The sequence below is a fragment of the Apodemus sylvaticus genome, chromosome 2 (genome assembly GCF_947179515.1).
Source record: "Apodemus sylvaticus chromosome 2, mApoSyl1.1, whole genome shotgun sequence".
Taxonomy (NCBI): Eukaryota; Metazoa; Chordata; class Mammalia; order Rodentia; family Muridae; genus Apodemus; species Apodemus sylvaticus.
The window spans coordinates 120,024,025-120,038,576 of record NC_067473.1 but is presented as its reverse complement, the minus strand read 5'-3'; the positions used below and the strand labels follow the sequence as shown (position 1 = coordinate 120,038,576).

At 44.7% G+C, this 14,552-nt stretch overlaps 1 protein-coding gene across 1 annotated transcript in view; it reads right to left on the bottom strand.

The window, feature by feature from the left end:
• Txnrd3 (thioredoxin reductase 3) overlaps positions 1-9,655 on the bottom strand; it is a 32,132-nt gene extending 22,477 nt beyond the window's left edge. The window contains exons 1-3 of the mRNA XM_052174305.1: positions 9,333-9,655; positions 2,921-2,981; positions 1,878-1,987 (exon numbers count right to left, since the gene is read on the bottom strand). Of these exons, the coding sequence (XP_052030265.1) occupies positions 1,878-1,987; positions 2,921-2,981; positions 9,333-9,491 (330 nt within the window). The 5' untranslated portion in view covers positions 9,492-9,655. The remainder of the gene's footprint in view (positions 1-1,877; positions 1,988-2,920; positions 2,982-9,332) is intronic.
• Positions 9,656-14,552: the final 4,897 nt, after the last annotated feature.

The following is a 14,552-nucleotide window of genomic DNA, read 5'->3' as shown; positions in this document are numbered from 1 at the left end:
CAATAGATACACACACATTTATGTTCAGTGTGACCTAGATATTCTGATAGTTAACCATGTGTTAGATGACCAGAGGGCTGGGCTTGCCATCAGTGTCAAATGAGGCCACTTTCCACGGTGAAATGATCACATGTCACTTTTCAAGTCCTTGTTCCTCTGGGTTAGTCTTCATCTGAAACCTGGCTCTTATACACCAGTGGCTACCTTCATGGTCTCTCCCAAACCTATCTACATTCCACTGCTGTTCTGGGGGGTAGAGGAGGGGGTCTTCCACTATCACACACATCTACCTACATCCCCCACTGCTGAGCTGGGTGGGTGGGGCTTCTGTTATAACATACATCTCACTGTTTCTTTTCCAATGGCCACAGAGCAGGCTCTGGAGTCTCTTGTCTATTTGATCCCCTTGATGAGAAGCTTCCCCTAGGCTGAAGCCAGGTAAGTTACCCAGAAACACTGTCTTCATGCAGAGCCTGTTGCTTTGGAAGCAGCAGATAAGAGCTAGCCCTGTCCATGAACCAGCCCAGGTACTTTGCACATAACCATTGGGATTCAAAGCTATGTGACCACTGAGGAATGGTGCCTGGGATGGTTTTTCAAATGTAGAAAAAAACTGCCCTGGCCTTCTTATTGTATGTGACTGAGGAAAATTCACCTCCTTGAATTCCAGATCATCATCAACCTTAGGGCTGACGGTGCTAGACAGAGTGCTAAGGGGCTAGTACTTATTGTCTATGCCAAGTTGGGACACTCCCAGGACAACAGAGCTATTACTGCATCATTATGTGGATCAGAGATTAACAGTCAATGTGACACTCCTCCCAGACAAAAATTATTCTTAATTAAATTTCAGATATGTACTTAATCAATCATTGGTTACTGGTGCTTTCATACATAAGAGATTAAAACAGAACTGAATTGTAATACAAAAAACTAATTCTAGAATAAGGACCCTATTTAATAAACATCAAGGGGAGACCATGCCCAGGGACTCACACATGCTAGGCAGCCACTCTACTTTTGAGCCATGTCCATAAATGCCCAGTTTTAATTGGTCACTCTCTACCTAAATGGCTCTGTGCATTCCCTGCATTTTAAGAATTAAGTTAAAAGCCATGTGCTTTGCACCCAGTATTGGCAGTCTTGACAGAATTATTAATTCCTAGACAGTGATGTTTGTGTTGACCAACTCTTGCTGGGAAGCAGTCTGCTTCACTCCCTCTAAGGAGGAAGAACCTTGCCCCTGGCCCCAGTGACCCACCTGTCACTTTTCCTGGGATTACGGGAACAAATCTCTGTTTACCTTAGATATGGCACGACAAAAAGATGATTCCAACTGTCATTTAGTGAACTTATATGTTTAACTGGACTGTTGTTAGGAGAGTGGGCAACTTGCTGTCAGCTCCACTACTGCATAAGACTACTGTCTTCTAGCTAATTAACAGCTTATCTATCTCTAGGAAGGGGTGGGACCTCACAAGCATACCCCATGAATCACGAGTTGCTCCTGAACCACCATGAATCCCTCATGGGCCTCATGATCTCTCTCTCTCTCTCTCTCTCTCTCTCTCTCTCTCTCTCTCTCTCACACACACACACACACACACACACACACACACACACACAGGAGTGGTAGTGGACCCAATCCTCTGAGGGCCACAGCTGCTCTGACTTCAGGCTAAGGATGGCCCTCCTATGCCTGGCAGTCAGCATTGTATAACTTCTCAGGTGTTTTTGGTGGAAAAGTTCATTTCCCTTGCATCTTCAGGATTATCCCATAACCAGCACCTGTGCCTTTCCACTGCTACTCCCCTTTGACATAGATTACATTATGTGAACACACTGTGTTGAGGGCCGTGTCTGATGACCATCATTACCTGGAAAGTTCGGTCACATCCACCCACGTGCACTTTATTCACAAAAATATTGGGCACCGTTTTCTGGTTACTGATTTCTGTCAGCACTTCCTGAACACTGGCCCCGTCATCTAAGGAATAAAACAGTATATGAAGATACCAGAAAGGGCCCCTTGCAGAGCACAAGCCTTCTAGTGCTCCACTGCTAATGGCTTTCCTGTTCATGTCATGAGAGCCCAGTGCTCCATGACTTTATGAAATAACGACTTAAGATGAGAAAACAATGCCTTCAGAGGACACCTTAAACCCAAAGGCCCACCCATGGATGCCTTTCAAAACAACGCATCTGGGTTAGCTTTTACATACTCAACGGCTGTGCAGTGCCAAAGACAAGTGTCCTTTAAGAAGGCAAACCCCAAGTGGAACCTGTCATAATGGCTACCAAGAAAATGCTTTCTACAATCACATTTAGAAGTTTGCTTGAGTGTAGTCTGCAATTCACCCTCCATCTTGGAAAATACAAGTGGTCTGTGACAATTAGGACCTGAACCAGGAGCACCTTCTTCAGGCACCTTGGTGATAATCCTGTGCCAGGAAGGGAAAGTTGAGCTTTATTCTGGTCACTATCATTTCCCAAATTCTGAAAAACAGCAGAAACTGTGAAGTGTTCAGTGACTGTCACACCAAAGATGATAAAGATTCAAAACTAAGCTGAACACGTTAACATGTTCTTCCCCAGGGGTAACGAATCAGGAAATGGAGTAGATTCCTTTTGTTATGACAGCTTAATCTAGTCTGCAGAATGCCACAGGCAAGGATGCAATGCCTCAGACACTTTAGAGTTAGCAGTCTACAGCTCCTCCCATGGCCTACCTCAACCATAGAAAATCTTTATCATGATAAACTGTCTGCCATTTGAAGGTTCATCATCTGTGGTTGAATACAAACAAAAAGGGCTCATTTGATAGAAAGGTGTGAAAATAAACGAGTTTAGCAAAGTGTGTGGAAAAGAGCAGTCATGTTGGCATTACTACACACAGTAGCATGTACTGACAGTCACTTACCAACTTGATCAAGTTCCAGGATGTGATAGTCCACTCCCAAGGATGCAAAGAGTTCCTTAACCTGTAAGAGAGACCCTTGTGAGCTTCATGCTCTCAAAAGGTTCAGCGGCTTTGAAGGATGCCCATGTGACATATGGTAATAAGAGATGTCTGTCACCGGTTATCCTTAAGGACATAAGTGTGGCCAACAGTTTTCTCATTTTTTCCTCTATATAGTTAGTTCCCCAGACTAACTCAGTCTGCCACTTCCACTCTACTCTTGGCCTCCTTATGACTCCTAATCAACTTTTCTGCCCAAATCTCTTTTCTGGCACAGACAGGTTCCTGGCATTCTTCTATGGGTGCTACGCTTCAGTGCAAATCTTCTTCAACCGTATCTTTCCTCTTTGTGTGCTTACTCTCAACAGCCATTAAGTCTGTCCAAGTAAGTCAACCATCAGGCACCTAGGACCAGTCAACCGCAGTTCCAAGTCCATGAGATACAACAATGAACCAGACAAACACACGCTCTGCCCTCTGGAGCAGGAATCAAGAGCATGATGAAAGGCTAACTACTGGAGTTAAGGAAAACACCCCAGAGTCTGGACACTTAGATAAGATTGAGAGACCACAGTGTAAGCATCACTCAGAACATTGAATCTGCACCATAACCACTCTGCAAAGCTCTGGCTAGGTTTTACCAGAACACCAGCATTCCAGACATCTTCCAGGTCACACTATCCTCCCCAACACCCACCCAGTGCCAGCAATGGCTAGGTCTTAGTTCTCTCTGCTGAACTGTTCCACTTTCTAGTTCCCAACAGTAACTCCAGCTCAGGTGTTCTTGCCACCATCAGCTTTGCCTCCTCCAGTTCCCCCGACAGCAGCCACTGGTCTTTTCATAGCCATTTTGTGAGACCACCCTTCAACTCTCTCCACCCCTGAGATAAAACCTAGAGGCTCCAAGGCCTGGTGGTATATATCTAACCAGGATAATTTTCTAAGAGTGACCCCTTCAAGTTTTGGAAATCCTCTAAGAGCATTCATCAAATGAACATTTATTCCATAAAATGTTTCCAAAGTCTTTGGAAAAATAGAGGCAGTGGCCCTAGTGCCTAGACCTGCCCCTTCTTCTCCTGGCAGGAACTCTACTTCAAGTGAGTATGGCCCCAAAATAGTATCTCCTCAAATGGCAGGTCTCAGCTCCACCCCAGCTCTGAGTCACAGAAGCTTTAAAACAGGGGCTCCCTTCCTCCACTCAACCATGAGGTCAAATGCTCTACACAGGTGGCTGGTGGAAAATACCAGGGCCCTGGTCATGCGATCTGCATAAGGTCAAGTCTCAGGAAGAAAAAGGAAAGCCAAGGTGACCAGAGGCTGCAAGCCCGTTAAGAACCCTGCTCATGAAGCTAGGTGTCACTCATTAAGAATTAAGTCACTGTCCCCACCTCCAGCTCAAAAACATCATGCAAGGTGAGAGGCAGGCCACCTGAGCAGAGAGCTCCTGGGTGACTTCTTTTGAAACAGGCCATGGAGAAGTTCCTGTTCAGAGGCAATGGAGATGGGCAGGCAAGAAATAGGAGCAGCAGTTCCCAGCCTTCCGAACGCTCTGGCCCTTTAATACACTTCCTTATGTTATGGTGACTCACAGCCATAAAAGTATTTTTGTTGCTACTTCATGACTAATTTTGCTACTGCTATGAATTATAATGTAAATGTCTGTGTGTTTTCCAATGGTCTTAGGCAAACCCTGTGAAAGGGTCTTTCCATAACCCCTCCAGAGGGTTTGAGGACCACTGCTTTAGAGAGACAAGCTAATCTGCCAGTGAATGAAGGAAACCACCATGGAAAAGGACAAATCCTCAGAAAAATACAATTAAAGAGTCTCTGTAACAGGCCTTTGTTCTCTCGTGTTCACTGTAGCATCGCTCACAACAGCCAAAAGCAAGGCAAGTATCAACTGGTGCCTGTATTGATAGGCAAGGTAGATGTACACACACAATGGCTCATTCTTTACCCTTAAGATCAAGGAAAATTCCAGCTCACATTATGAGATGGACAAGCCTTGCAGATATTATACTAAGGAAAGCAAGTCAGAAGCGAAAGGCCAAACTCTGGATGATGTCACTTACATTGGCACCTAGAGTGGTCAAACTCATCTTTAGGAGGTGCTTTGGGAGGGCATGGAAGGTAGAGACATTAGTTACTGTGTTGATGGGTTTAGAATTACAGATTGAAATTTCTGGAGATAAGACTGTAGTGATGGTGGCCAACAATGTGACTCTTTCTAACTGCTGAGGCCTTGAACATGGCTCCAGGGACTTGACCCTGACTCAGGGTGGCAGGGGAATGGAGAAAAGAAACACACAGATACCCAGAAATGGTGGTCTGGAGCCTCGGATGGAGAAACCTCAGCATCCTCTCCCTAGGCATTTTATCATATAGAGTTGAAAGTGGGGGAATGGCGGGCAGGGTTACTGCATACAGCGGAATCAAGGAAGCAGGTTTAGCTAACCATGGTAGAAGCAGTCTCTAGAGGGGAGCAGTCTTCAAGGCTGTAGAAAAGGGGGTAGGAGAGGGAGGCTCTGAGGGACATTTTATATACACACTCTCTACTTTAGTGCTCTGACCAGGAAGAAAGACTAGTCATTTCCCTGAGCATACTCTGGGAAGGCTTTGCCACTTCCCCAAAGGTTTCAGGCTTTAGAGCTCTTGACATGGCAACATTTCAACAGCAAACATTACTCAGGAGTTCACCTTTTCAGGGCTTTCTCCACTCCCCACACCTGATGTCACTGGCCTCTACTTTACTGATGTGACAAATGTGTTTAAAAATACATATCAAGGCATTTGCCCTAGTTTAGTTCGAGCTGTCCTGCACATATCCTTCAACTACAACCTGCCTGTGAATCCATTATCCCATTGGCTTACTAGGCTTTGTGTAGTGGCCAGGTCAGATCCTTGCAGGTCTGGGGTAACATTTCTTTACCATATTCTTAAGCCCACACTTACGGTAAAACATCACAAGACACTGAAAAACTTTTGAAGTTAAATTCCAACCTTTTCCAGGGACCCTACCCCTGTTTCCTTCCTTACTCCTTCTATTGGCCCACACTTCCTTCCTTTTGCCCTCTCCTTTCTTTGCTTACATCAATTACTATGCCAAGTGCCTTCCCTCACAAGCAGACCTCCTCTTTACCCCTGAAGGAGGAGCCCCCCCCCCTCCTTCCCTTTGCCTGTGCAGACTGCCTGAAGTAACCAGTTTATCGCTCACTGCTACAACCCTTTTTTTTTTTTTTTTTGGTTTTTCAAGACAGGGTTTCTCTGTGTAGCCCTGGCTGTCCTGGAACTCTGTAGACCAAGCTGGCCTCAAATGCAGAGATCTGCCTGCCTCCTCCTCCCAAGTGCTGGGATTAAAGGCGTGCGCCACCACCGCCCAGCGGTTGCTACAACTCTTTTTGTCACCAGCTTTTTCTCTGTATGTGAGAGCTGACTGGTGACAGCTCAGCTCTTCTGAGCTCCTGAGGCCCAGATCCATCCATGTTCATGTCTCTACAATGCTAAGTACCCAAAAACTAATGCTTTCTAAACAACAAAAGCACTTCAACGGAGGGACAAATCTTCTTCTTGATTCTGTAGGAACCATATGTGGAAACCACAATGGACTGTGGGTGATGCATTTAATAGGCCAATGAACAAACTGCCACAAAAGCCAGTGATTGGTTACCAAAAGATTGGCTTCTAGGACATACCCAGGAACAAGCTGGAAGACTTAACATCCAAACAGAAACAGGAAAGGCTGCAGAGTTCAAGGCCAGTTTGGACTGATAAGAGACCCTACCTCAGGAAATGTTTTTCTCACCACTATAAACCAACACACACATACACACACACAAACAAAGAAAGAAAGATACCAGCACATATGAAGATCTGATCAATAGAAAGGATGGACTCAGTGTAACTGGACTTCACCAACAGCAATTCCCACTGGGTTAAAGACAACAAGTGTAGAAGTCATACTACAAACTTGCAGGAGCCAAGTCAGAAGAATGTGTTTATGAAACACTGCAAAGCCTAAAGCAGGGGTCCTGAATACAACTTGAAGTTCACACATTGTGGAAGGAAAGTGAAGTGGGACACTCACAAACCTCAGTTACCAAAAGGCCCAATCATGAGAGTCTGCAAGATTTCCCAACATATAACCAAAGGATTAGTATTTATAATAAATTAAAAAAAAAAAACCTACAAATCAGCACCACAAAAGAAAAACAAGAAGAAATTGGTCTTAATGGTTCACAAGAGAAAACTCCTCAAGGGAGCCATAGCACGAGGGCTTCATTAGGGAGATGAAAACTTCAATGGAAGAGCATTACCTACCAGAACTGCAAAGGGGGAATGCAGCAGCTGTCAGCAAGGCTGGAAAGCAAGAACGGGGACACACCAGCAGAGGCCAAATTAGTGTAAGTACTTGAAAACGCCCTGCCGCTGTGACTGACTCCATGAATCAATGAAAGACGCCCATTGCTTCTGGGCTTTTGGGCAAAGATCAAGTGTGGCTCAAAAGCAACTAGGTAAGTTGGCCAGGGTGTGTTTCCAGATGTGTCCAAGGGAAAGTATCTATCCATATCACTTTAAAGAGGAAAATGTTATGCCAGTTGTGGTGGCTCATGCTATAATCCCCATGCTTGAGAGACCAAGGCAGGAGGATTACCCCAAGTCCATTGTTAGCCTAGAGAACATCACAACAGTGAGAGGTAATGAGACAGAGCCACAGGTCCTAACACACATGAATCTCCAAGTAAAATTGCTAAGGAACAGCTATAAAACATGTGACTCTACTCACATAAGGCCCAGGCAGGCCAAAAGGAACAGGGTACTGTTAGTGATGGCAGGATCAGGTACCTCTTAGTAAGGTATGAGTAAGGCATGTGGCTAACCCTGGGGGGAGGGAGGGAGGAAACATCCTGGAGTCTCCATGCTGTTAGCGACATTTTATTAGTTTTTAAGATGGATACATATTTTTTTAATGTGTGTGTGTGACTGTGTCTGTGTATATCTTTGCATGTAGGTGCAGTTGCAGCTATAGAGGCCAGAAGACTACCTCGGTGTCATTCCCAAACGACTATCTGTCTACCTTCTTTCCAATAGCTTCTCTTATTGGCCTGACACATAAGGTTTGGGAATCTTTACTTCCCTGCCTGTGTTCTATACACTGAGGTAAAGTGCACTCCACTATGCCTTTTTCTTAAATATGAGTTCTGGGGATAAGACTTGGGTCCTAGAGCTGGCACCATTTCGTTCTGTTTCTTGTGATCAGACTGTTAATAGGAGCCTGGGCTGGCCTTGAATGTATGATCCTTCTGCCTCAGCATCTATTTTTTTTCTTTTAAATTGTGCTAGAAATGGAAGCCAGGGCCTGGTTCCCACTAAGTTATATACCTGACCCTTATTGTTTCAACTTTCTTATAATGTTAAATAAACATCAAGATATTGAACAGCCCCATCTTGCATCTTCCTTCCAAAGGTTTCTATAAGAATAGTTTTAACTCATATTATGAAAACAATGTCAAATGCCCACCCAGCCCCAAATTACAGAATGTACAACAGAGCTTAAACTAGCCACGACTTCTTCCATGGTTCTTACCACCTCCTCTAACTTCACCTTACAAGACCCCGACTAGTTCTGAAACCTGGTCAAGGAGCCAAACACACTAGTTAACAAGTAGGATCTAGATCCAGCTTCAGCAAACCTTGCCATCCCTCGCACTTCTATTTTAGTAAGACAACAATTTGAAATGTTTGTTTTTTTTTTTTTTAATTTTGATAAACTAAAGCCCATACCAGGCTGGAAAGCAAGTGTTTCCCTAAGTGGCAACATCCTGGGACCCCATAGTGAGTCAGAGCAGGTAGGCAATGAAGCCTGGGGAAGTTCACAAAAGCCCTATTCCTACCACCCTTGGGCCCCGCCCACCTTCAGGACCGCCCGCCCACTAAGCTCCACCCAGACCCCCCCTATCGACTAGGACCCGCCTACTGAATGCCACTCAGACCCTCCCTATTAGCCCCGCCTACCAGGACCCATACCTTGGTTCCATCCCGCCAATAAGCCCCTCCCAGACCCTATTTCGGTCACGCCCATCAAGGCACTCTCCACAGACCTCCGCTTCGCCCCACCCAACAATCTTGCTCAGACCCCGCCCACCAGGCGCTAACTACAGAGCTACGGCTTCGCCCCGCCCACTGCGAGTGCTCAGATCTGGCATCAGTCCCCAGATCCCGCTCACGGAACTTGTCCAGCCCCTTTATCCACGCTCCTCCCCGCCCCACCCACCAGATCCAGTCCGCACCTTCACTCTCCTGCCCCCACCGGGATTGCTTAGATCCTGCCCACCATGCCCCGCCCCAGAGCTCAGCTACGGCCGGCCCCGCCTACCCGCGTGCTGTGTGGACAGTAACTCTTGCTGAAGATCATCACCCTGTTGGCCTCGATGAGGTCCCGCAGGCGGCGCCGCAACTCCTCGCGGGCCTCAGTGACCGGGCGGCTGGTCCCGGGGGACGACAGGCGGGCGCGGCGGCCGGGTGGCGACGACATGAGGCCGCCACGGACAGCACCTAGGCGGCGGTTGGGGACGACTCCAACCTTCGCCGGCGCGGGCGAGGTCTGCGCCCGAGGAGGCGGCGGGGGGGACGGTGGCTTCTCCAGGGCTTCGTTGTCGCTCCCGGCCGAGCCGGGCCTGCTGAGGAACCGGGACGCGGCGGCCGCCTAGGGGACGACGCCGGCAAAGCCGCTGAGAACTTGAGAACGCTACGCACTGGCCGCGAGCGCACCGGACAGCTACGGGGCCACGCCCCCGACCGCGCGCCCCAAGGAGAGGGCCGGCCTACTGACCTGCCACGCCCCCGGGAAAGCTTTGCCCCACCTCCAAGGCTTCCACGGGGCTAAGCTACGCCCCCTTAGCGCAGCCCTGTGACCTGCAAACTACTCAGTCTACCGCCCAGTAGCACAGTGGCAGTCACTTGCTATAGCCATGTTCAGAGGTACAGGTATCAAACTTGTATGCTTTGCTTATTCATATAATTAGTGTTTTCATTATTGTTTTACCACAGTTTCTGCTGCCCAGAGGCCTCTCTACAGTGCCTTCCACTCCTGATTCTCCACCAATCTCAAAACAGGAGCTTTACAGAAAGGGTAGATGTCTTCACTTTATTTCAGGAAATGTGACTAAACCCTTATCTAGGAAATACTGGTTTAAAAAAAAATTGCATTACCAAAAATGAATAAATAAAAAAATCCTATTGCAATTCAATTTTAATGTGAGGTTCCTAGGTCACTACCTGCCCAACCCTTCAACCCACATGCACCCACACCCATTCACTGTGACAGTGTGCTGCTTAGTTTTTGCCAACTTGGGACATACTAATGTCACCTGGAAAGAGACTCAACTGAGGAAATGCTTCCTTCAGATTGACCTGTAGGCAGGCCTGTAGACTATTTTCTGATCACTGATAAATGTGGTGGGGTCCAGCCCACTGGGGAGGGGATGCCGCCATTGGACAGGTGGTCCTGGCTGGTAAGAGAGCCTACTGTGCAAGCTATCGAGAGCAAGCCCATAAGCAGCACCCACAGCCTTTGCTCCTTCATGAGTTTCTTGTCTTTCCCCAATAATGGACTGTGACTTGGGATTTTCCCCAAATGAACCCTTTCCTCCCCTAAGTTTTTTGGGGTTTTTTGTTTTGTTTGGTGTGGTTGGGTTTTGTTTGTTTGTTTGTTTGTTTGTTTTTGTCAGTTGTTTTGGTTAGCGACAGGAAGTAACTAGGACACAACCTTTTCTCAAGCCATCCCCAACACAGGAACCATTTTGAAAGAAGGCCAGAGAGCTAACTCTCTTGCTCTCAGTCAAATAAAAACACTGGGAATGCAAGCATTTTATCGACTGAACCCTCTCCCCAGGCTCGTTTTTTTTTTTTATTGGATATTTTATTTATTTACATTTCAGTAAATAATGATCTTCCCCCATACCATCCCCCCTCCTCCTGCTTCTATGAAAGTGTACCCCCCCACCGCCTGTTCATTCCCTACTCCCTGCCCTCACGTTCCCCTACACTGCAGTGTAGAGCCTTGACAGGACAAAGGGCCTCTTCTCCCAATGATGCCCTACAAGGCCATCCTCTGCTACATATATGGCTGGAGCCATGGGTCCCACCAAGTGTACTCCTTGGTTGATGTTTAAACCTTGCAAGCTCTGGTTCATTGATATTGTTGTTCTTCCTATGGGATGGAAAAACCCTTCAGTTCCTCCAGCCCTTTCTCTAACTCCTCCATTGGGGACCCTGTGATCAGAGCAATGATTGGATGCGAGTATCTACCTCTGTATATGTGAGGTTATGGAAGAGCTTCTCAGGAGACAGCTATATCAGGCTCCTATCAGCATGCACTTCTTGGCATCCACAATAGTGTCCGCATTTGGTGACTGTATATGGGATGGATCCCCAGTTGGGGCAGTCTCTGGATAGCCTTCCCATCAGTCTCTGCTCCACACTTTGTCTCCATATTTGATCCTGTGAGTATTTTGTTACCCCTTCTAAGAAGGACTGAAGGACCCACACTTTGGTCTTCCTTCTTCTTGAGCTTCATGTGGTCTGTGAATTGTATCTTGGATATTTGGAGCCTTTGGGCTAATATCCACTTATCAGGGAATATATACCATTTGTGTTCTTTTGTGATTGGGTTACCTTACTCAGTATGATATTTTCTAGTTCCAGCCATTTGCCTAAGAATTTCACGAAGTCATCATTTTTAATAGCTGAGTAGTACTCAATTGTGTAAATATCACATTGTCTGTATCCATTCCTCTGTTGAAGGATACCTGGGTTCTTTGGAACCACCAGACTGATTTCCAGAGTGATTATACCAACTTGCAATCCCACCAACAGTGGAGGAGTGTTCCTCTTTCTGTTGGAGTGTTCCTCAGCAGACAATATCTGCTGTCATCTGAGTTTTAGATCTTAGCCATTCTGACTGATGTGAGGTGAAATCTCAGAGTTATTTTGATTTGCATTTCCCCAATGACTAAGGATGTTGAACATTTCTTTAGGTGCTTCTCGACCATTCAGGTTTCACCAGTTGAGAGTTCGTTGTTTATCTCTGTACTTCATTTTTAATAGGGTTATTTGATTGGCTGGAGTCTAATTTCTTGAGTTCTTTGTATGTATTAGCCCTACATCTCTATCAGATGTAGGATTGGTAAAAATCTTTTCCCAATCTGTTGGTTTTTGTTTCATCCTATTGACAGTGTCCTTTGCCTTACAGAAGCTTTGCAATTTTATGAGGTCCCATTTGTCGATTCTTGATCTTAAAGCATAAGCCATTGGTGTTCTAGTCAGGAACTTGCCCATGTATTCGAGGCTCTTCCCCACTTTCTCTTCTATTAGATTCAGTGTATCTGGTTTTATGTGTAGGTCCTTGATCCACTTGTACTTGAACTTTGTACAAGGAGATAAGAATGGATCAATTTGCATTCTTCTACATGTTGACTGCCAGTTGAACAGGCATCATTTGTTGAAAAGGCTATCTTTTTCCCAGTGGATGGTTTAAGCTCCTTTGTCAAAGATCAAGTGACCATAGTTTAGTGACTGTTTAATGTGGGTTCATATCTGGGTCTTCAATTCTATTCCATTGATCTTCCTGCCTTCTTTGTACCAATACCATACAGTTTTTATCACTATTGCTCTGTAGTACTGCTTGATCTGGGGGATGGTGATTCCCCCAGAAGTTCTTTTATTGTTGAGAATAGTTTTCACTATCCTGGGTTTTTGGTTATTCCAAATGAATTTGCAAATTGCTCTTTCTAACTCTACAAAAAATTGAGTTGGAATTTTCATGAATATTGCATTGAATCTGTAGATTGCTTTCAGCAAGATGGCCATTTTTACTATATTAATCTTGCCAATACATGAGCCTGGGAGATCTTTCCATATTCTGAGATCTTCTTTGATTTTTCTCTTCAGAGACTTGAAATCCTTGTCATACATATCTTTCACTTGTTTGCTTAGAGCCACATCAAGGTATGTAATATTATTTGAAACTATTGTGAATGGTGTCATTTCCCTAATATCTTTCTCAGCCCATTTGTCCTTTGAGCAGAGGAAGGCTACTAATTTTTTTGAGTTAATTTTAATCCCACTACTTTGCTGAAGTTCTTTATCAGGTTTAGGAGTTCTCTGGTGGAATTTTGGGGGTCACTGAAGTAGACTATTATATCACCTGTAAATAGTGATATTTTGACTTCCTCCTTTCCAATTTGTATCCCGTTGACATCTTTTTGTTGTCTAATTATTCTGACTGGACTTTGAGTACTATATTGACTAGGTAGGGAGAGAGTGGGCCACCTTGTCTAGTCCCTGATTTTATGGGGTTGCTTCAACTTTCTCTCCATTTAGTTTGATAGTGGCTACTGGTTTGCTGTGTATTGCTTTTACTATGTCTAAGTATGTACCTTGAATTCCTTTAACCATGAAGGGTTGTTGAATTTTGTCAAATGCTTTTTCGGCATCTAATGAGATGATCATGTGATTTTTTTTCTTTGAGTTTGTTTACATAGTGGATTAGGTTGATGGATTTCCGTATATTGCACCATTCTGCATTCCTGGGATAAAGCCTACTTGATCATGATGGATGGTTGCTTTGATGTGTTCTAGAATTCAGTTTGTGAGAATTGTATTGAGTATTTTTGTGCCGATATTCATAAGGCAAATTTGTCTGAAGATCTCTTTTTTTGTTGGGTAATTGTATGGTTTAGGTATGAGCATAATTGTGGATTCATAAAACTAATTGGGTAATGTTCCTTCTGTTTCTATTTTGTGGAATAGTTTGAAGAGAATTGGTATTAGGTCTTCTTTGAAGGTCTGATAGAACTCTTCACTAAAACCATCTGATCCTGACTTTTTTGTTTGGCAGACTTTTAATGACTGTTTCTATTTCATTAAGGGTTATGGGACTTTTAGATGGTTTATCTGATCCTAATTTAACTTTGGTACCTGGTTTCTGGCCAGAAAATTGTCCATTTCATATAGATTTTCCAGTTTTGTTCAGTATAGATCCTACTATGATGGTTTTTTTAACTTCCTCAGTTTCTGTTGTTATGTCTCCCTTTTCAGTTCTGGTTTTATTTATTTGGATAATAATATCCCAGTGCCCTCCCGTTAATCTGACTAAGGGTTTATCTATCTTGTTGATTTTCTCAAAGAACCATATCCTGGTTTGGTTGATTCTTTGTATAGTTCTTTGTGTTTCTACATGGTTGATTTGAGCCCCGAGTTTATTTCCTGCCATCTACTCCTCTTGGGTGAATTTACTTCTTTTTGTTCTAGAGCCTTCAGATGTACTGTCAAGCTGCTAGTGTCAGTTTCTTTTTGGAGGCACTTAGAGCTATGAGTTTTCCCCTTAGAACTACTTTCATTGTGTCCCTTAACTTTGGGTATGTTGTGCCTTCATTTTCATTGAATTCTAAAAAGTCTTTCCTTTCTTGCTTTATTTCTTCCTTCCTTAACCAAGTTATCATTGAGAGGGCGTTGTTCAGCTTCCATGTCTATGTGGACTTTGTGTTGTTTCTGCTGTTATTGAAGAACAGCCTAGGCCTGTGGTGATCGGATA